Genomic DNA, 21,912 nt, shown 5'->3' on the forward strand with positions numbered 1-21,912 from the left:
TAACAGAAAGACAAACAAAACAGGACAGAAAAATAGACGTTATTGCGAGCAGATCAATCATTTATTTTTTTAGCTGTCTGATAAAGACTTATTTAATTACTTTTTACAGTTATTTCCACAAATGCAGAAATCACTTTTCCCACCCATTTGATGTGCTCACTCTGTGACTGAGATGACTCTTTCATAAGAGACGCATCAGGCATATACAGTGTTTGCAACTGTGAAAAACAGGTCTTTAAACATGAATAACCTGAAAAAGTCAACATTGATGCAAAAGTCAGGTAGATGAATTTCACCTAGTCTGATCGCAGGTAAATACACATAAGTCATTCATGACAATACATACAGTACTTCTCTAGATGTCACACGAAAAACAAACATATACCATATGCATAAATAAAATTAAATATTTGTTCTTTGGCAGTCTACCTTCACTCAATCACGGGGGGGGGGGGGGGGGGGGGGGCAACAACAACAAAATATTTTTACACAGAAAACTTTCCCTTTAACATTCACATCTCAAACAGTATGTGATAGCCAAATCCACTTATTGTGTTTTAAGTGAATGTCCTTTTAAAAACCTTCATAGATACATGTTATATTTTACATTTTGCGATCTAACCTATTTAACATAGGTTAGATTCTCACACAATCTCACACAAGCTTTCCTGGTTTCACAACAAAGTAAGGTTACTAAAAAGAAGTACGAAATTATGTATGCATCCATTTACTTATTCATTTGAAGAAATGCTGCTGTGTACTGTGTCAGTAAAAACCATTCTATGTAAAATTTTAACATTTCTTGTGGTAGGATCAAGAATGCAAGAAAAAAAAAAACATAAACACGGCCAATTTATAGGATTTATCATTTGTAAGTTGCTGTAATTCCAAGACAAATTCAGACATAATAACACTGCTGTTTTCATTACTTTCTAGCGAGGCATTCAAATTACTTGGTGTGCTTTACTCTCATGCTGGCAATAACTATGAAAGAGCAGACAAACATTTAAACTCTTCATGCGCTTTGCAATGTCACTGCTTTGAAACACTGCATCAAAAACATCAATGTATGTAGAAATGTGTTTTATCCCTCTGGTTCTCTTTGCTAAGGTTGGCATACCATAGATTAGCTAATAAGGCAAATGAAGCCACAAGGCAGACATAGATGGCACACTAATATATGGCATCTTTGAGAATAATAACTGTTTTACAAGGTAAATCAGTTATAATAATAGAGTAGTGTGCAAAAGTCTTGAGCCACCCCTCATTTCTCTTTATTTTAAAGTTATGACTAGGAAATATGACAGCAATTTATTGAAATACAATTTTATGCCTGTCAAACTGTGTAAACCTTGGATTTTTGTTGATTCGGCTAAAATAAACAAAAAAAAAAACAAAAACGGAAATATTTATATGTTTTTGAGACCGGCTGGTAGCAAAACAGTCCCTAAGATACAGTTTAAAATTGGTTCCTTACAAAGTTGTCTGTGATAAACACAACAGTAGTTCATCCCTTGTGTTAGGTGTCTTCCTTTAAGCTCTAGTTATTCATAGGTCAGTGTTAAGTGGCTTCGCAAACAATAAACACATCTAAAAATAGTCAGCTACACGACTTGGGCTGAAAACAAGTAAAAGCCAAAATCCATAGAAAAAAAAATCTGAAAGACCTTCAGACAAGCCTGGACAACTATTGCCCAAAATACACTTAAAAATTGCAAGGAAGTTTGGCTCCTTCGAATTAAAATAAGACAATAAGAAGCGGTGCAAGACTTTTGCACAGTAATGTATAACAAATATATTACTGTGGATCAATAATAAATATCTTTTAAATGTACCCTGAGCAGTTAAGTTGACTTGTGCAGACTTTTTAAATAAAAAGCATAAAGCAGTAGATTTTGGCACTAAAATAATATAATGGCACTATAGGTTATGGGACTTACTGACATAAAAGTATTTGCAGCTTATTGTTAACCCCTTTATTCATCCCCAGAATCATGCATATTTAAAAACATCCAACAGTATCCACAAATAAAAATTAATAAATATAAAGAGCAATTAATCAAAAGACTGTAAAATGTAGATGTCAGTGCAATACAAATTAATGCATGTTAGCTTAAAAAGTTAAAAACACAGACTTAAGTATGGCTATAGTGCATTTTTTATTGCCTAACCCAGTCACCCCCAAAAAGACCCCCTAAATGGTACAGTTACTTCTATTAATAAGCTAATGGAAATAATATTAACCCAAAACCGCCGCCATGCTTGCTGTAGAGCTTTGGGCTTTGAGAAAAAAAAAAAACGCAGTATTAGATGGCCACTAAGGCTAAGAATGGTGATGATACAATCACAGATCGGATCTTCTATTGGCTGTGAAAGGCACACAAGGATGAGTATTAGCTTAAGGATGCAAAATGAGAATTAGAAGGTAATTCTAATTCTTTGGGCGGAGGGTTTTAATCTGCAGGCAGAAGTCCTGACAAAGAGCAGGATGGAAGAGACATGAGGTTAATCTTCATTAAAATGTCACTTTACTCTCAACTCAAGCTTCTGGTGGTGCCTCCCTGCTTTTACTTGGCATGTGTGCTCAAACTAATGTGTGCGGACGCGTGCGTGTGTGTGTCAGTCCGGTTTTCAATTCTTTAATGCCTTCAAAGAACCCTTGTAAAGAAAGCGATCTCATCCAGGTCCACAGGGTAATCAGTGAGGTACATGGGACCTTTATCATAATGTTCCCCCTTGTAGCTTTTCCATCGTCCTGCAGGCAAGTAGATATCCCTCTCTTGCTTTCCTGGCTCCAACACTGGCGCCACCATGAGGTCATCCCCAATCAGGAACTGGGAGTCGATCTTATAGGCAGCCTCATCATCATTGGCAATCCACCAGAGGGGCCTTATGATTGGGTCTCCTGTATCAAGAACCACGTGTGCCAATTCAAGAACTTTTGGCGCCACCAGAGTTTCATGGAGCCCTGTGAACTTCTGTGCTATCTTTACCACCTGCAGATGCACAAAGACATTGAGTTAGCATGGAGCAGAGGCCACCTAACAGACAGCAGAGTAATAAAACCATCCACACGTCCTGCTTCAATTTATGCATCAAAGCACATAGAAAAAGAACTGACTTATTGTTTTTGACTTGTGATCAGTACTTGTATATTTTCTAGGAGAAATATTTGTTAATGAAAATGGCATTTTATTTATTCTTTTTTTTTTTTTGAGAAAAATCTGATTTTCTTTAGCGCTTTACGGTGTACGGAGGTCAGAAGAAGGTAAGGCAACATTCACTAAGCCAGAGAGACACAAGAAAATGTTTAAAGCTTCTAAACCTTGTGTACAGGGTAAGTTGACTTGGATGAGTATTTTTATATTAAAATCAACTCGGAGCCCACATGGTCTTATAGCTGGACAGTCAGAGGGCATGATCTGGAATGCTTTTTAGAAATTAACCTGTCTGAAACCATGTTTACATCTCTAAAGTGCAAAACTGCTGTTAGAAGTATAAATCTTATCTGGGCATTCTTCTCTGTCATCCTGAGAGAGAGATTTTTGGTGTCCAGTAGGAGGACTTGAAAAAAAAAACTACTAACTGTTTTTGCTGCTGTATTGTTATTTGTTTTAACTTTTTTTTTTAATTTCTATCATGGTACACTACATGCTACATGTATTACAACACCACCCACTCTATGCAAGATCTTACCACATGGAGTGATCATAAGAAAAGTAAAGAGACCACATTAAAGCACTTCATTATGCTGGATGGCCTAAAACAAATAGGTCAGGACTCACAGTGTTCCCACAGTGTGGTCAAGTATGTCATGGACTGAAAAGACTGGTACCTAGAAAATGTGTCAAGGAAGAGGCAGAAAAGAAAAGCTGACTGAAGTAGATGAAAGGCACCTCAAGATTTTAAGTGCTATAGACAAAAAGCAGACCACTGCTGATTTTCAGGCAGCGATAAATGCTTCTAGATCAGAGTATGAGGTTTCCAGAATGACCATAAACTGACGACTGAACTCTTTACTCTTTACTCTTTACTTCCGCAGAAGAGCTGAATAACATTTTGATGCGAGACTAGTTACGGTGTGAGTTTCTATTTCTGCAAATAGCATGGGAAAATTAGAGCAAAGCACCAGTATCATTAATAGAAAGGTCTAACAAAACATCTTGGAGCATCATGGAATCACCTTTGGACTAAAACTGATTGCCATGGGTTCATTTAATGACAAGAAAAGGCAAGACAGACTATTTGACTAAGAAAAGGGAATCTGATGCGCTGGCCAAATCGACATAATTCTATAAAATTTTATGTGTGATTAAGGACTATTTAGCTCTTTCAATATATATATATATATATATATATATATATATATATATAATTTCTAGTTTTAAACATTTTTTTGACAAATTTCTAAAATATTCTTGTTTTCTTTTTTATAACAGGTAAACAGATTTCATTTAACTGGTATGCATCCCCTTAAATTCCCCATAACTGGTCTGTGTAGACCAGGGGTGTCCAAGTTGGCCCGCGATCCATTTTTAATTGGCCCGCAAGTAATTTTATAAATAGAATAGAATATGGCCCGCACTTCAACTTTTGAATTGCACTTCTTAGTTGTAACACCAGGGGGAGTTGCTGTTGATCAAGGCAGTTGCTCCACCAAAAAGGACAATCACAGAAGAAATTTACCCCAAGTTACTAAACATGGCAGAACCAAAGAAGCGAAAGGTAGAAAGTGAATGCAGAAAATTTCAGACACGGTGGGAGAGTGAATATTTCTTCATAGAATTCAAGGGGAAGTGTTTCCGTTTGATCTGCACTGAAACTGTGGCAGTTATGAAAGAGTATAATGTACGACGTCATTATGAAACCAAACATCAGGCCTATGCATCCTACACTGGTGCTGATCGAGTGCAGAAATTAAAGCAAAGGGTAGCTCTCCTGCAGGGTCAGCAACAGTATATTTTTTCGTGCACTCCTGTTATTAAGTCCAGTTCAGTCTGTTAATGTTGATAACGGTTTCAAACGAACGTTAATAGGTGTGTTGCTAAGCCTAATAACTTAAATAACAAACTTGAAATGTACCCGTCCCATTTTCCCCTTTATTGTTTTTTCTCTGTACTGTAAATCTTCTGTCTAAGAAGAAATCTGAGGCTGCTGTTCTGAGAATGAGCTACCAAAGCCTTTTCTGAATAAATCAATACAGATCCATTTATGGAAAGTTGTGATGAAGGCAGTTTTGTCTTTAATTATATTCAACAATATAACATATTTGACCACTTTTAAGTGTTTTTCTAACTTTAATACACTAAAGTTAAGGTTATATACCTAATTTCTAGTAAGTAGCCCAGCCCCTCCTATATTTTTATGTAGTGAAAAAAGTTTGGACACCCCTGGTGTAGACCTTTATGGTTTAAACTTTGGCGCCCTCCTGTGGTAGTTTTCAAACACACCAAAAAGAATTTGAAGCAACAATTATTCTGTCATTTCTCTGCAAGCAAACAAACAGCTGCTTCACGATAATGTAAAGGTTAAGTTTAAGAGTCCCGTTCATTATTTAATCTGTAATTAGTATTTTGCACTATAGTACTGATAGAGCAAAAAAGATCATTTTTACACCAACTGTAAAATGTATTGCAAAATTGTTACAAACCCTATTACAAATGTTGCAAAAGTGTGTATGTGTGATGTACACACACACACAATTTAGTAAATTTAAATGCAGGAAAAGCTAAGAGGCTACACACTGTAAAATACTTTTCTACATCTAAAATTCATCGCTTGCTTTATTTGGCTTACCTCATTGTCATAAGCCCATGGAGGTATGGAGAACTGCATGGCGGGCATAAAGGCAGACAGCTCCAACCATCTGATGTACAGTTCTCTGTCTGGCAGACCATTTAACCCACCTTAAACACAGATGAAAGACTGTCAGATAAAACCAGATCAGAGAAAATCTGTTTTTTTAACAGAGCTAACGCTCTTAAAATGCATGCCATACCTGCAGTATGGTTCGGGTAGGCATTTCCTCCTATCATATCAGGTAAGACAAACTGGTAACCCAAAATGCCTATAGTCAGAACAGTAGGGATGATGGACTTGAGGCCGAGCTCATAACCCCACACCGAGTCCCTGTCAATGATCCTGAAGAAGCAGGAGATGTTCTGACTCTGGTAACCAACCCTTAGCTCAGCATGCTCCATAAATGGTATAGCCATCTCTGTGTAGCGGCGGGTGAAGGTGGAAGGGTTTGACAGTGGGCCCAGGGTACTAAACTGACGGGGCAGGTAGCTCGTTTCTCCTGCATCAAACTTGAAGGAGGTCACCCCATAGCGACTTTTGAGCATGTGCAAGTTTGAGGAATACCATTCACGAGCGTCTGGGTTTGTGAAGTCCAAGATTCCTCCAATCCCGTTCCACCAGCGAACCAGAGCGGGCAGTTCACCGCCTGGCTCACGGACAAATAGCTCTTTCTCCACAGCTGCACCAAAATTTATGGAGTCATAGTTGATAAAAGGGTGCGTCCAGAGTGTAACTTGAAAACCGCCCTCTCTTAGTTTGTCAAACATGCCGCTTGCATTGGGGAACTTCTGCGGGTCAAAGTCAAACTCTCCGTAATCTGCTGTGTAGCGGTCATCCAGCTCCAGATGGGAGCAGTTGAAGCCATGCCTAGTAATGTCAGCGGCATAGCGCAGCAGCTTCTCCTGAGTTACAGCGGTCTTGTAGATAGCCCATGTGGACCACACTGGTTTTTTGAACAAATCAGCAGATGGGACTTTGATAGGCTTTGTGAAATACCGGCGCACCTGAGAAAAGAACATGAATGATTAGGGGAAAAAAGAAAAGAACATGAGGTAAGTGATTTGAGATGTTTTTAAATGTGTGGTTATTGTCTTTCATTCAAGCCTGCACAGGCTTTGTGCTTGATTAAACAAGCGTAAGGAAATATGCCTACTGGCGTCCTTACAATAACCAGATAAATTAGCTTAGGGGTTGCTTGGTCCCTTACAGCTTGAGAATTTCAGCTTTCCATGTCAAGAAATAACCAACTACATAAGCCAATTTTTAGACTTTTTCTAAAGATTTTACAAACACACTATAAGATTAGAATATTGATATCCTCATCAAGAAAGCATTTACAATTGGGGAAATCATTATTAATTCATAAGTTTGCTCTCTTACAAAGAAAAAACCTGAAAAAAAATCACTGCATAAAAGTTATAAATTGATTTGCAGGTTACAGAGTGAAATAAGTACTTAATACCCAAGAAAAATATGACTTAGTATTTGGAGGAGAAACCCTCCAAAGCACTGTCATGTCATCATTCACCAGGTTTGCACACATCTCAGGAGGGATTTTGGCCCACTCATCTTTACAGAAACACTCTTAATATTTTAGGTTTCTTGGCCTTCACTTGGCAACTCGAAGCTTCAGCTCCGTCCACAAATTTTTTAATAGAATTAAAGTCTAAGACTGGCCACGCCGAATCTTGACGTTTTGTACTTCTTTCGCCACACTATCTTTATCTTGATGCTATGTTGGAAGACCCATCCACAACCCATACGAAGTATCCTGGCTGAGGGAAGTAGGTTCTCATCCAAGATTTTACAGTACATGGCCCTATCCATTGGCCCCTCAATGTGATGGAGTTGTCCTATATTCTCAGAAGAAAAACAGCCTCATAGCATAATCTTTCCACCTCCATGCTTCACGTAGGGAATGCTACTCTTTGGGTCATACCCAGTATCTCTCTTCCTCCAAACCCAGACATGTAAAGTTGATGCCAGAGAGCTTGATTTTAGTTTCATCTGACCACTGTGCATTCGCCCAGGCCTTCTCTCAATCATTTAGATGTTCACTTACAAAACTTGAGATGATCCTGTACATTTGCGTTCTTGACCAGGTGACCTTGCGGGCGCTTCAAGATTTCAATCCATTATAGCATAGTGTGTTGCCAGTGGTGACAGATCACAGCTTTGAGGTGATCCATCACCTCTCTTATGATAGTCCTCGCCCATGAGGCAAAATCTCCATGCTGAGGACATTGATGGTCATTTTATACTTTTTCCAATTGCACCAACAGTTGTAAACTTCTCCCCAAGCTTCCTACTGTAACTTATACCAGCCTTTCGTAGGTCAACAATCTTTGAAAGCCTTTGAGAACTCTTTGGTCTCGCCCATGGTGGTGGACAGGTTGGAAGAGAAGAAATTGATTCTGTGGACAGGTGTGCTTTATACACATAATGAGTTGAGATCAGGAGTATCTGTAACTGTGACTTCAGGCTGGGTTGTAGGAGATTAAATACCTTTTTCACTCAATGACAAGCAAATCAATTTAGTCTGTAAATTTGATGTAATGTCCTTTTTTCTGGGGTTTTGATTGATATTCTGTCTCTCTCCATTAAAAATTAACTACAATAAAAATTAGAGGATTTCCATTTCTTTGGAAGTGAACAGACACTTAAATTCAACAGTAAATCAAAGAGTCATTTCCCCAACCTAAGTATATTTTCTGGAATGTTAAAGATTAAACCTGCTCTGCAGGGGAACAAAGAATTAATGGCAGTAGTATTAAATTAAAAATGCATATGCAGGATGGGACAAGTGTTTCTGGTCCAGTTATTTGTTGTACATCTGAGTATATATCACTACACTTTAAATTGGCAGCTTTTAACATTATTAAATATTTGTCAAATATCCAGCATAATTACACTCACCATGTACTTGTGAATAGAGGTGACATCTGACCCCACACAGACTCTATAACTGAGTTCAGGAAAGGTCTGCTGTCTTTCTAGTGGTCTGAAGGGAGAGTCCTGGTACCGGGCCTGGAACCTCAGTGTCCTGTTCTTCTCTGACCAGCCCAAATGAAACGGTACTGAGTCGTTAATCTTAATGGCAGTTGCATTTGATGACAGCCAGTACCGCTCTAGAATTCCTCCAAAAGCATTTCGATTGGAGTAGACGTCACTTGTGATGAAAGGTCGTGGTTCCTCTTCTCCCTGAAATCTGATAGGCCAGTACTGTGTTGCCGTCTCTGCCCCTCCATACCAATGAGAGTCATTATAGGCCATGACATGCTCTACCAAGTGCTTATTCTGCAGCTCCTCCCAGCGAACCCGATAACAGATCACCGTGTCCTTTGGACGAACTGTTTGGATAAAAAAGTTGAGCTTGCCAGAATCCGACTGAGTGCAGCTCAGAATATCTCCCTCCTTTGAGCAAGAGTCCACATCCAGAGTACCAGACCTAAAATTAGGTGTTTAAAAGAAAGAAAACAAAGGGGCCAGTTAAACACAGTTGATATTATTTGTGTTTTAAAACAAATTAGTAGTAGTGCAACAACAAAGAAAATGTTGTAAGTTCTATTCCGTTGTTCTAGTTGTCTGTGGAGTGATTGTTCTATAGCTATTTCTGTCGGTATGAACTCTGCTGGCAAAGGACACATCTATTACAGTCTTCCCTAAGGGTGTAATCATGTGTCTGTCTCGTCTGATTTTTCATCATCCATCCAAACACTGCAGACAGGCAGACTTAAAGCAGATACAAAGAAGAAGAACTCTGTCAAGACCAAAAGAAGTTACAAAGGCAATGAGTCCACGATTTGCTGGGACTTAGTTTCACAAAAGAAGTGTTTGTGGAGTGTCTTGATTTGGATTGCACAGACATTCCTTTGGTCCTTATCTCAGCTGTAAGATAAAATTATAACTAGTCATATTTATTACCCTTATAAGTAGCAGAGTTATTTTAGTTTTGTATTTTCTAATTCTAATTTCAAATTTTGTAATTCATCTTTTATTGATAAAAATGTTTCGCTTTAGTTTTTATTAGTTTCAGCATTAGTTTTAGTCTTTTAAATAGTGACTGAATGTAGGGCATATGCAAAAGACACAAATTTAAAAAAAAAATCTGTAAAGGCGTAATAACAAATTTTAGCAAATTAAAATGCCAAAACTTATTTTAACTTTTAGTTAGTTTTCCAAGTTCATAAAATCAGTTTAATTACAGTTTTTTTAAAGTGTAGTATTTATTTCTATTTTATTTAACAAGGTCAGTTTTAGGTTTTGCTTTAGTTTTAGTTCATTAAAATAACCATGACTAGTAGGCAATCAGGCAATTCAAATAATTAAATTATTAATCAAAATGTATCTTGTTAAAGGAAACAAAAACGCAGATGATTCTCTGTACAGTTTCCTAAGCATTAAAAGCATAGACAACAAGTCCAAAAAAGACAAAAATCAGCAAATTACCAATTATTAATTTAAAAATAATCAATAATATGAACCCACCTGAATGCCATAGTGAAGACAACAGCCCCAGCTTGGTTGTGAATAATAAAACCATCCTTGTTCAGGTCTAACAACGCTGTCTTGAACAACTGGGTTTTACGAAGCGACACTGAGTAATAGCACCAGGCGACCACAGCAGCTAGCACCAGCACACAGCCCAACATACTTGCCATCACCAGTGGCCGACCTTCATGAGAAAGTTTCTTCTTAAGTGGGGAGCCTCCGGGTCCCCCAGCCATCTGCTGCTCCCCAGGAGCCACCGGCACTATTTGATACATGCTGAAGGCGTGCGGGTTGGAAGAAGAGTGGCAGGAATGGACAGCTGTACTTAACTTGCTGTCAGAGCTTTTGAAACAGAAATATAAATCTGTGCACTGGCAGCTGTGGGAGTTAAGGGAAAACTGATGTCTACCTGCCAATCTTTAGGAATGTCTCCATTTCTGAAAAAGGGCTGATATATCTGCTCCTGTGAGGCAGACAGACAGATGTTAGTTTAAACCACAACAAGTGTAAAAGAAACCCAAAAAAACAATAGAAATAAAACACCATTAATATCATCATCACATCAAATAATGAATGGAAGCTAAATCAAGTTAAAGTGCTAAAAGAATAACAAGTAAATGAGTACAGGACATGAATATTGACCAATCTACCGCAGACTTCATCACACTGGCTATCTATCTATCTATCCAATTATCACTGCTGATGTTAGCTTAAAAGCGCTGCAGACAGGAAAAAAAACAAAAATGTCTTAGTGATGCATTAAAAATATTAGTTCATGCTGCAAAGGCATAATTTTCACACCAATCAAACCGTCTTAGTGACCTGATTTTGCCTCATGGATGGGGGCAATATCATTATGGAAGAACTCACTGCAATCAGGATTTAAATTTAGATGCAATAACACTTCCCTCACAGAGACAAGTACACAAAAAACATGCCATCAAAATAATACCTCCCAAAGAACAACAACATTTAGAAATATGTGCAATAAAGAATTCAAAAGCACAATAGTCATCTTTCAGGGTTTTAGAAATCACATCTGGATGCAGTCACAACCAATCAGCAGCATAGTTACAGGCTAAAGATGACAATTTTGAGCATAAGGGGTTACTGTTTTACCTTGAATTGTCTGTCACTGAACACTGTTTTTGTGTAGCATTACTGTATTGGCCCTGTACTGTCTCTACACTTGCTTTTATTATTATAGCATAGTTCAACAGCATCCAGCAGAGAGAGAGCGAGAGAGAGCACTGGGCTTTTAATCTGGTAAATGGCAGGTATCCAGGCTCTGCACAGGCACTCATGGTGAGAGAGCCAGCAAAACTGTAAAAACAGGCTGTGATCAGAGGAAGCGCAGACACCAAGTCAGCAGGATTCAATTACATTTACCTCAGGTAAGAGCACCTTTGGGATGAGTAAATAATAGCCCTCAAACAGCTGTAGTACAGCAAGCCCACAGTTTTCAGATTGATAAGAATGCAGTCATCACCAGCAGAACCATACTTAACTTCCCCACAGGTAAACATTATCCTTCAGCTCCACATCCTTCTTTTATTGTGATGCTATTTAATGCCAGTATCGCAAGGAGGAACCGAAATCTTGCAAAAATCTTGCAGACACAGGGAAACATTTTCCTCTATATGTCAGCTTTCGCTCCAGTGAAGATCCTGTTCCTCATTTCTATGTAATTACTGACAAAACTGTACCATTGCTCAAATGTAGAATTAAGTTGAGAAAGCTCAACTTGGGATCCATTATAAATCAATTTATTCTATTAAGGGAACTTAACAATGAAGGCAGACCAGTCTTAAAATGTTAGAGATAATCAGTGCTTTTTAAGAAACCTAGCAATTAGTCTTGAAACTGTGGGCTGAAATCATATTAATCTTTAATGGCTATCGGAATGAAACGTATAACATTTTAAATTAGGCCACAGGGCCCGGTGCAGTACAACAGGCTCCATACTGCAGGTTATGCAGGGGTTTCTAAAAACATGCACATTAACTACACAGTGACTACGAACTGTTCAAGGCAAATACCTAAATTACAACAAACACTGAAAACGTCGTCATCTGACTTTCTGAAAGGATCCCAGTGGACACAGACGCCGTCCAACGACGTGTATGTTTACGTTATCTATCCACGCCCGTGTCAAGCTGGCGTGTAACCAACTAATCAAACACTTCCGATATCTGATCGATCCCCAACAAACACTCACTCGACTCGGCCGTTGACGCCGAGTTGGGATATTGCCGTAACAGTAACTCGCTCTACCAGTATTCACGAACTGATTCAGAAGACCGTGCTCACAATTAAAAGCTATACTCGCCATGACAGTAACACGCAAAAAAACGTTGTGTCACATACAAAACATTTTAACTGCTCTTAATAAAGCTGCGACCACAAAAATACATTCACCTTACCTCCACATCTGACCACACTCCGGGGTCAACGTCTGTGCGCGCGGAAGCCTGCGGTGCAGCGACAGAGGCGTAGTCCCACCCAAACGGAGCGAATGCGAAGCTGGTTTGTCCATCGATCTGTCATTCGTGTACAAGTTAGCGCGGAAGGATTCTGGGAAATGTAGTGTGAGAACAATATCGCCACAGAGCCAAAAAACAGCTTCAAATTTGTTTATTGCTGGCTGCGAACAATGTGAAACGCACAAGAGAAAGGCAAAATGAAGGGGTTATTTTGACTATCGTTAACGTTACTTTTAAATTATTATATTTTCCTTACCAAATCGTTGGTGCTAGCGTTGTCCGTGGAAACAATTCAAATCTCAAACGTTTCATTCAACTTGTAGTGAATGTGTGTGAGGATTGGGGGGGGGGGGGGGGGGGGTTATTGTTATTATTAGTATTTTGTATTTTGTATTTTTTTTTACGATGGTTGTTTGTAACCACAGATTACCGTCTTCGACCCTGTGACAACAACAACTGGAGTACACTGCCTCACTTCCCGAACAGACCACAGAGGTGAGATCATCGAGAGCGAACAATAATGTTATTGTGGCTGTAAGAGGTTTTCTACCGCTGGGTGACAGCAACAAGCTATGAATAGCAGGGCAGCTGAACGACACGACCATGGCGAAGTAGTCGACTCTTGTCTTATTTTTATATCCGTGAGTTCTTTGATGTTCTAAATGTTTTTAAGTTTACTATGAACTGAGAACTAGAGATGTAGACATATATTTTATTTAATACCACACTGGCGAAATTCTGTCGTTACAGCAGAGCAAGGGACAGGGAAAAAAAAGAAAAATAGAAAAACATAAATGAGAAAAATTGTCTACAAAAAAGCTAAAATATTATATTTGGTAAAATAAACCAAAATTTTCCTTTTTTTTTAATATGTACATGAAGTTCAGTTGGAATAATAATATTATTGTATAGCCTGACTGCTGTACCACCAGTGTGAAAATCTACTAGATTACTATTTGACTAGTAGGCTAGCTAAAGTAAAATGTTTATAAAGAAGTAGCAGAGGTAAAATTTAAGTCTGATTTATTTAAATGTTGACCTGCCTCTGAAATCCAAACAATTAGGAGACACAGAGTAACAGACACAAAGGAATGGTTGCTTTAAGGGAGAAGGCAAAGATAAAACTCAAAACAACCCTTGACTTTATTTCCAGGCAGAGGTCATAGACAGTAAACTCTAAGCAAGACCAAATTTTATACACAAAACAGGAAAAAAAGGCAGTTGAAACTGACACCATGAAAAAACCCAACAGAAATCTCAAACCATTTCTATGTAACTACAATTTTGTAAGAGAATTGTGAAATTTAAGTATTGTGAAATTTAAGTATTCAGTCATTGATTCCTTATTTCCTGCATATTCCCTGGAGAAAATCAAATGATATTAATAATAAAGAATAGAGAAGGTACTAGGCAGAGGCTTAAAAATATATGCATCTCCTGTGAGTCATCTGCACTGGCAAGACAATTCACCATCTAGGGATGCAGTTTAGCACAGCAGGGCAAGGTCAGACAAGACGGCACTTGAATTTTTCTATTTAAGAAAGAAAATGCAGCTCCCCTACACTCAGTCAGAAGGATCCAGCCCAGTGTATGACCTTCAAAACAGCCCACAGAATGAAAATGGAGCTTGTCTATTAAGTGGTTAGAAGTCAAGTGACTTTAAAGGTGACTCTTAATGTAATGTACAGCTTAGTAAGGCTGTGGTTAACCTGAAACAATTTGAATTAAAATTATTTATTTTGCAAGTTATTCTTTGTTTAATGGATATTTCTTTTCACAGTCAGGTGAATAGAAAAGAATTGTAGGCATTCCTGTGGAAAAGCGAAGTGCATGTTACTGCTTCCTTAGGAATTAAGAGGTTAAGTAACACTTGATTAATTGAGCAGCAGGAAGTGGGAGCACCTCTAAGGAAGCAGAATGTTTAGCAGTTTGGAGCATTCAGATACGGTCTAACACAATGCTTCAACCTTCATAGGATTGGACACCGAAGCAAGAGAAACTCAGAGAAACTACAAAGAGCTCAAGGGCTAAATGTCAGACTGTAGCATGTTAAATGTTAGAGTTCATGGCAGCACAATTAGAAGAAGACTGAACAAGGTATCAGAGGTATCCCCTTGGAATGGTTTAGGTCGTACCTCTCCAAGAGGACTTTTTCTGTGAGCCTTGATTATTTTATTTCTTCCCCAGCTCCTTTTACTTGTGGTGTCCCGCAGGGATCCGTATTAGGCCCAATTCTTTTTTCAATCTATATGTTGCCCCTAGGCCTAATCTTTAGGAAACATAACATCTGCTTTCACTCATATGCCGATGACACCAGATTTATCTTCGGTTTAATAGAAACACCTCTACGCCCATGGAATCGTTAGTCAAATGTCTCGGCGAAGTTAAAACCTGGATGGCCTCAAACTTTCTTACCTTCAACGAGGATAAAACAGAGGTAATTATTTTTGGACCAAGCTGTAATTTCAATGCCCCAGATTTGGACTTATGTAACCTAACATGTGCTGTTAAAACGCACGTAAAAAACCTGGGGGTTCTCTTGGATAGCAAACTTACATTTGAGAAACAAATTAATTCATCCAATGCGTTTTAGAATTAAATTCAAAATCTTACTTTTAACTTATAAAGTGCTAAATGGCCAGGCACCGGACTATTTGTCTGACCTTGTGCAGCTGTATACGCCCTCTAGAGCCCTTCGATCAAGTGATCACCTACTCCTTACTTTACATAAGTCTAGGATGGTTCATAGAGGAGATCGGGCATTTGCAGTTGTGGCACCGAAAATGTGGAACGATCTACCTCTCCACATTAGAAAGGCCCCAACTGTTACTCTTTTTAAATCGCATCTTAAAACATATTTTTTTACTCTGGCTTTCGAAACTGTAGGAGCGTTACCAATTCTTTTATCCTAATCTGTTTTTAATTATCAGTTGTTGTTAATGTCACTGTTTAATTGTTATGTTGTACAGCACTTTGGTCAACGCCCTGTTGTTATTAAATGTGCTTTATAAATGAATAAATGAAATGAAATGATGTATGGCTGTTTTGCCCTGGGCACCTTACAGTCATTTAGTCAAGTATGAACTCCTCTGTATACCAAAGTATTCTAGAGTCATCTGTCCGATAGCTAAAGCTTGCCCAAAACTGGGTCATGCAAAAGGACAATGATCCCAAGCACAGCAGCAAATCTCCAACAGAAGGGCTGAAAAAGAATCAAGGTTTTCATTTTTTGTGCTTTATTTTTTTAAAAGCTAGGACAAGACATGGACTCCAAATTGGTACCTTACCACAGTTCCACTTAATTGTGTGTGGTGATCGTGCTCAGCTCCGTTCAGTCTAGGATCCAGCATTTATAACAGAGGGACAAAAAAAGATATAGACTATTGCAAGGTGTTGCAATGGCATGCAAAGTCCAGACTGAAATGCTGTGGCAGGACCTTAAAAGAGCTAACAAATGCCCACAAACCTCAATGAAAGCACTGTTGTAAAGAAGCGTGGGACAAAAATTCCTCCACAATGATTTGAGAGCCAGAAAAAGTCATACAGAAAACAAATACTTCAAGTTATTGTTGAGGTGGTTCTACAAGCTATTGATTCATGGGGTATACTTAGTTTCCCACAGGACTGGATAGTTTCACGTGAAATCTTTCTTTTTCATATGACTGTATGTGTGATGATGCTGATATTCTTTGTCTTACTATGCTAAATCTCTTTGGCTTTGATTGTTAGTCGGGGTTTTAGTGAAGCTCGAAGGTGCTTTTCACAGTTTTATTTTAAACTGATTAATCTAATGAATAATTGGCCAGGCGATCAACAAAAATTATTTTAATTTCTCATATTATTAAGGACATATTCATCAATTTATTTTTATTTTAAAGAAATAGCCAGAATGGTTCAAACACTATGCCAAATCATGGTTAAAGGGAAACAGCAGAAAATGTGATAGGAGTAATAGTATGACAGCAGCAGTAATTGTAAAAGTACCATTTCAATAAGAGCAACAGATGAAATGGTGATGACAGGGACAATGATGTTTGGCAGCTGTGTTTCAGAAGCTTTCACTGGAGCCAAAGTGATTCATTCTGCAGAGGAAAACTCAGCTGCAGAGGGAAGATGCCATTGATGCTGGTGTCCCTGCTCTGCTGTGTCACTGCAGCCAGGGCCTGTCTGCAGTGCGACCGCAGCATCCGAATGATGCACGAGGACTTCATCTTGTCTGCTCCCACTCTGCAAGACCAGCTCGACTTGCAAAGTATTTGTGACCAAGCTTATGTGACCTACATAGAGACAAGTCAGGAACGAAAGGGGGTCATTGGTGAGATCAGGAAACTGTTATATTGTAGTTCTTCTCTTCCGATAATGTCAGGCCAAAGATATAAATTTATAAATACTTATAAATAAACTAAAATATAAGTGTAAGGCAGTTAAAATGATCAAAATAAACCAAATAGCACTGTTTTTTTTGCTTAGATCCCACTACTCTATACAGAGCCAAAACTGAATACCAGAGTGAATTTGATCGCTTCTTGAAAACCAAGCTCACTGGTGAGAAACAAAAAAACAATCTATCATTCTTATTCTTTCCACTCAGAAATAAACAGTAGCTGTAAACGCACCCAAACACTCCAACATGTAGAAGGCCATTATTACTTTTCATTATATCATCACTGAAAGTATTAACATGTTAAAATGTCTTTTAAGGATCTATAACATTTGAAGCTGTTCAGATCATGGAGAAAGGCAGGAAGATTTTAGAGAAACATCTGGATGCTTTCGTCCCCAGTGGTAATTTGCATAACAGTCGGGATTCTGCAAAGTATGAGGCAATAAACTTTTTGTAAGTCATCGCTGTGAAAAACATGCATTAGTTTCAGATCATTTATTATCTTTTTTTTCTTTCCCTCAGAATTATGCCCCAACATATGTGGTAAGTACTGAGACTGTGACAAATGATCTTTTAAGAGTGACTCATACAGATTTTTCCAGTGACAGTGGACCATAAAACTTTGATCGAGAGACGTGAGACAACTGTAAAATGTTTTTTGCTGTCATTTGACAAACCAATGACTTTTCATTTATTTATTTATTTTGGTGTTTGATTTGCATACTTTCCAGAAAAATGTGTGGTCTCATAGGGATCAGTACCAGGACCAATTTAATGTTCAGTATATGTAGGCTAGAAAGGTTAGCACCATCGCTTGAAAGTCCCGAGTTTTAGTCCATCAGGGAGTTTGGGACTTTCTGTGTGGAGTTAACATGTTCTTCCTGTGCTTTTGGAAGTTCCCTCTGGGACTCCGCCTTCCCGCTACAGTCCAAAGACATGCATGTTAGATTAACTGGTGATTCTTCATTGACTGTAGGTGTAAATGTGAGCATGAATGGTTGTTCATCTTTGGGTTAGCCCTGCGACAACCAGACAACCTCTCCCAGAAATACCCAACTCTCACTCAATGACAGCTGGGATCGACTCCAGAAGACTGCAAAAAAAAATTACAAAAGCGAATATCAGCAAACTTCATAAAATCAAACTCATACAAATCATTTATTGGTCATTTTGAGATCATATGACCTGCTCCCACAGTCTGGGGACTAATCCTATAGCATACAATTACTATTGTTTATTAATGGCACGAAATGGCATGAAAAGTAAGTAAGGTGTGTGTGTGTGGGGGGGGGGTGCTCACTATTTCCATCTCACTCTGGGGGGCTGTTAGGTCTCTAGTTATGTCCCCCCCACTTTCCATTACAATAAAGTATTTTGAACTGATTTCAAACACTTGTAATGGAAAGTGTTTCTAAGTGTTTTCATTTCTGTTTTCCTACTGGCTTTATTTTTATTTTTATCAGGTTTCCCTGCCTTTTTTTTCCTGATGTTAAACTTCAGTCTTCCACCCTTTATACTTTTCAAATATCCTTTTTCTATTTTGTACTTGTTGTTATCTGCTGTTTTAGGTCATCCGTACTGTAGTTTTGCCTATGTGTCTATTCTGTAATGTGTGTTATGTGTTTGTTGTAAATAAGTTTCTAAAACCCCTTTTACATAAGTGCAATATATATTAACTGTATTATGCATGATTTTTTTTTCTCTGTGTTGCTATACATCATTTTATATCCATGTAGTATTTATTTTAGAGGGTGTGTTTGTGTGTCATTATCAGGGCTTCTAATTAGAAGAGTAATGGATTGCGTCTCTTGCCGCTACAAAGTATACATCTGTCCCTCTCCGACTGGACAACAGGACTGTGGTGGTATATTTTAATTTATTTGTTCTCGTGTTAATGCATGAGTGGATTAGGAGGAGTCATTCCTATGTGTTGGGACTGCACCGTTCTTTAGAGTGCAAAGATATATGATGTCACGAGTGTATAAATGTGTGCTTACGCGAGTGACTGCTGCTGCCTGTCCATGTGAGACACTAATGAAAAAGATTATTCAAGTAATCCTGATTCAGACAAATGGAGGATCCCACTTTCTCCCTCCTCTCAACCTTTGTCCAGAGTATCCGGTGCAGGCTGAGGAAGGAGGCCAGGCTTTGTTGAATTGTTTTCTTCCGTGGCACCGTCTTCTATTGGGTAGACCGGAGTACCACTACTCCTGGGTGCCAGGAGCATCAGAGACTGATAAGGTCTCATTGCCATCACTGATGACAAATGAAGGCACAAACATTAAGACACCTAAATACTTCAATATAGATACATTTTGAAGTATCTGCATTCATCTGTAGTCTCTGTATTAGGTTTCTTTCCATATTCAGCTCCACAGTATCATACATATTTACTGTCTGACGGTTTTACACCCCTAACTTGAAACTATTCCTTCCTAATTTGTAAACACAGATGAATGAAAGTGACTTCAGTGTCTTGGTAGTGACAGAAGACTCATCTATTGTCTTGAATCAACTGCGTTTGGATGAAGAAGGAACATACCGCTGCTCCCTGCAAGCCCAAAATGGGACCATCTTCTATCAAGCCACTTTCCCACTCACCGGTACACATACATCCAGCCATCCATTAACTCATCTATTTTATTCTGCTTTTCCAGTTTAGGGGCTCGCCAGGTGCTGGAGCCTATCCCAGCAGTTAGATATGCTGTATTAAATAGAACTGACCATTAAGTACATTCTGAGTTGCTAAACTTGAATTAATATACATCTAGTTCTAATAATTTACACAGAATGTTGTTGGCTGTTGTCTCTTACCTCAGTAAATGTCACAGATTTTAGTATTCTGGTCTGAGGGCTGCTAAAAATAAATTTAAAGGTCATTTAAGACACAACAAATAAAGAAGTAAATTATAAAAGAAACAACTTTACTGCATGTTCAGAAAAGTGCTAAAACTATCTGTATTTTGGGGCTTTTTTTAATTACACTTGTTTGTTGTTTCTGTAATATTCTTCTCTTTAATCTTGGGACTTCCTCGTATTTTTTTTACTGCATTCTTGTTTCTTTTTTTTTTCTTTATGGACTTCCACAGAATTGCAAAACGCTTTCATTCTTATACCACAGCAGTTTTTTGTGAAAATTCAGGTACAGTTTGGTACAGTAATGTAGTGTTATTTGTCAATACACTTGAATTAACTGCTGATGCCATTTTTAATACTATAATACATTAGTGTAATGACACTTAGCAATGTAAATGTTTAAGTACACAAAAAGAACAAAGTAAGAAAATGTAAAATTGCAAAGTGATGGTTGGTACATAAATTAACAGACAAAAGCTGGCAAATCCAGCCGCCTTTACTGTAATTTCAAGGGAAATTTCTTCTTCTCCTCCTTCTTCACAGTCATATCGTCGCCTCACCAGACTCACTGGCCTTTAGTCACTCTGCCCTCCCTGCCTCATGGAGACAGCTACTCACCTTTTCAGCCTACGGAGGCCTTGCTTGTGCCACTCATCGCTGTGGTTACGGCTTTGACTCTGACAGCGAGCGTAGGACTCGCAGTTGTCCTGAGGTGAGACACAGCCAGTGGGTGGAGGGGAGAAAGAGGGGACAAGAGGTTTGCAGGAAGGGTGGAGGTGAAAAAGGTAGCACAGAACAGTCAGAGCACGACAAACTGAATAATGCAAGTCAAAGGGACTGGCCGTGCTCGAGTGCAGTTTGAGGACTGAATTATAATTTGTTAAGCGATCCCATGTGCAATATCAGTCTACGTAAATAAGGTCATTGTTTACATTTGAAGTGAATTACGCCGATAAGTTGTTTTCTCTGAAAGTGTCGTCACTTCTTCCAGGAAGTGATGACGGCACCTTAGCAGCAGGTGTTAACTTAGATTTCCACCTCAAGTTCTGCGTGGTAATGGGTAGTTCTGTCTTCACAATCTAAAAACAAAAAAGCAATTAAAAAAGAAACTAAATCGCTTCGTGTGTAATCCTTTCTTGTAGCGTGATGATGAATCAGCAAAGAACAGCAACAGAACTGAGGAGAAGGAAGAAGGAGGAAAACGGGACCGAAAACATGATGTGATAACTGAACTCAGTACAGTAAAAACACACTTTAATAACAGGAAGGTTTTTCTTCACTTCAGGTTTGGCGTTTTGTTTTGCAGTGAAATAAATTTCCCAGCAGAAAGTGCCATGTCATTTCTAGAAATCACGTGGAAGTGAGAATACATTTTGGCGACATGCAAGTGAGGCAAAACATGACATGGGTGTCATGTTTGAAAGACGCGAAAAAGGAATCAAGCGAAGTGATGTCAGCCAAGAAACAAGTTTGCGGATTAACAAAACCAGACTATACAACACAGCTGAACTCAGAAATGCAGAAATTCCCCAGAAACCCCTCGACATTAAGCAACAGCTCACTGGAAGACAGTTATGTTTCTCTCGTTCCCCCTGAATGAAGCGATGTTGTTATCACGTGGGCGTTTATGAGAGGAATCAGGGATGAGATAAATCTCCCGGATTGCAGTGTTTTTCAGAGATTACTAACCACAGCCATCCAATTAATCCTGGATAATCCCCTTGTGAGGAAGGAGGGGGCTAAAGCCAGGAGCAGACGTTTTCATCAAAGATTCAACTAATGTTTAGTTACTCATCTGTTCATTCAGAAGTACACAATAAGGTCAAAAGCCCCCTTTTTTTTAGCATTTGCATTATTACTCATGTTTTAGTCATTCTGTTTTCTGCCACACTTGATGAT

The 21,912-nt window shown here is 38.6% G+C and overlaps 2 protein-coding genes across 12 annotated transcripts; one reads left to right on the top strand and one right to left on the bottom strand.

Annotated features, from left to right (window-relative positions):
- Nucleotides 1-33: 33 nt before the first annotated feature.
- On the bottom strand, nucleotides 34-12,864 carry LOC146562781 (alpha-galactosidase MYORG-like). Its single transcript, XM_085294923.1, has 7 exons — nucleotides 12,714-12,864; nucleotides 10,700-10,753; nucleotides 10,288-10,566; nucleotides 8,716-9,247; nucleotides 5,999-6,803; nucleotides 5,797-5,906; nucleotides 34-2,996 (listed from the first exon to the last, which is right to left on the bottom strand). The coding sequence occupies exons 1-7, from the start codon at nucleotides 12,824-12,826 to the stop codon at nucleotides 2,649-2,651; spliced, it is 2,241 nt and encodes a 746-aa protein (XP_085151049.1). The 5' UTR covers nucleotides 12,827-12,864; the 3' UTR covers nucleotides 34-2,648.
- izumo1 (izumo sperm-egg fusion 1) lies at nucleotides 12,789-21,866 on the top strand. Of its 11 annotated transcripts, none has more exons than XM_085294928.1 (11): nucleotides 12,789-12,816; nucleotides 13,199-13,268; nucleotides 16,815-17,088; nucleotides 17,244-17,318; nucleotides 17,475-17,558; nucleotides 17,680-17,700; nucleotides 18,932-19,021; nucleotides 19,271-19,398; nucleotides 19,610-19,760; nucleotides 20,557-20,725; nucleotides 21,156-21,866. In XM_085294928.1, the coding sequence occupies exons 3-11, from the start codon at nucleotides 16,887-16,889 to the stop codon at nucleotides 21,235-21,237; spliced, it is 1,002 nt and encodes a 333-aa protein (XP_085151054.1). In that variant the 5' UTR covers nucleotides 12,789-12,816; nucleotides 13,199-13,268; nucleotides 16,815-16,886; the 3' UTR covers nucleotides 21,238-21,866. The 11 variants fall into 11 exon arrangements, with proteins under 11 accessions (XP_085151054.1, XP_085151058.1, XP_085151051.1 ...); XM_085294932.1 differs by having other exon boundaries at nucleotides 16,826-17,088; XM_085294925.1 differs by having other exon boundaries at nucleotides 12,792-13,101.
- The last annotated feature ends 46 nt before the right edge of the window (nucleotides 21,867-21,912 follow it).

Source organism: Mchenga conophoros, linkage group LG12, assembly GCF_057382185.1.
Source record: "Mchenga conophoros isolate Kocher_MC1m ecotype Shallow Benthic linkage group LG12, M_conophoros_male_GT1.1, whole genome shotgun sequence".
Taxonomy (NCBI): domain Eukaryota; kingdom Metazoa; phylum Chordata; class Actinopteri; order Cichliformes; family Cichlidae; genus Mchenga; species Mchenga conophoros.

Bases quoted from the DNA above. Each gene is read 5' to 3' on its own strand.
- LOC146562781 (XM_085294923.1), bottom strand. From the start codon at position 12,826: ATGGACAAACCAGCTTCGCATTCGCTCCGTTTGGGTGGGACTACGCCT. The intron at 10,567-10,699 runs GTAGACATCAGT...GCACGCCTTCAG, and splicing joins ACATTCCTAAAGATTGGCAG to CATGTATCAAATAGTGCCGG. The intron at 9,248-10,287 runs GTGGGTTCATAT...ACCTAATTTTAG, and splicing joins GTCTTCACTATGGCATTCAG to GTCTGGTACTCTGGATGTGG.
- izumo1 (XM_085294928.1), top strand. From the start codon at position 16,887: ATGCCATTGATGCTGGTGTCCCTGCTCTGCTGTGTCACTGCAGCCAGG. The intron at 17,089-17,243 runs GTGAGATCAGGA...TTTTTTGCTTAG, and splicing joins GGAACGAAAGGGGGTCATTG to ATCCCACTACTCTATACAGA. The intron at 17,701-18,931 runs GTAAGTACTGAG...TGTCATTATCAG, and splicing joins ATTATGCCCCAACATATGTG to GGCTTCTAATTAGAAGAGTA.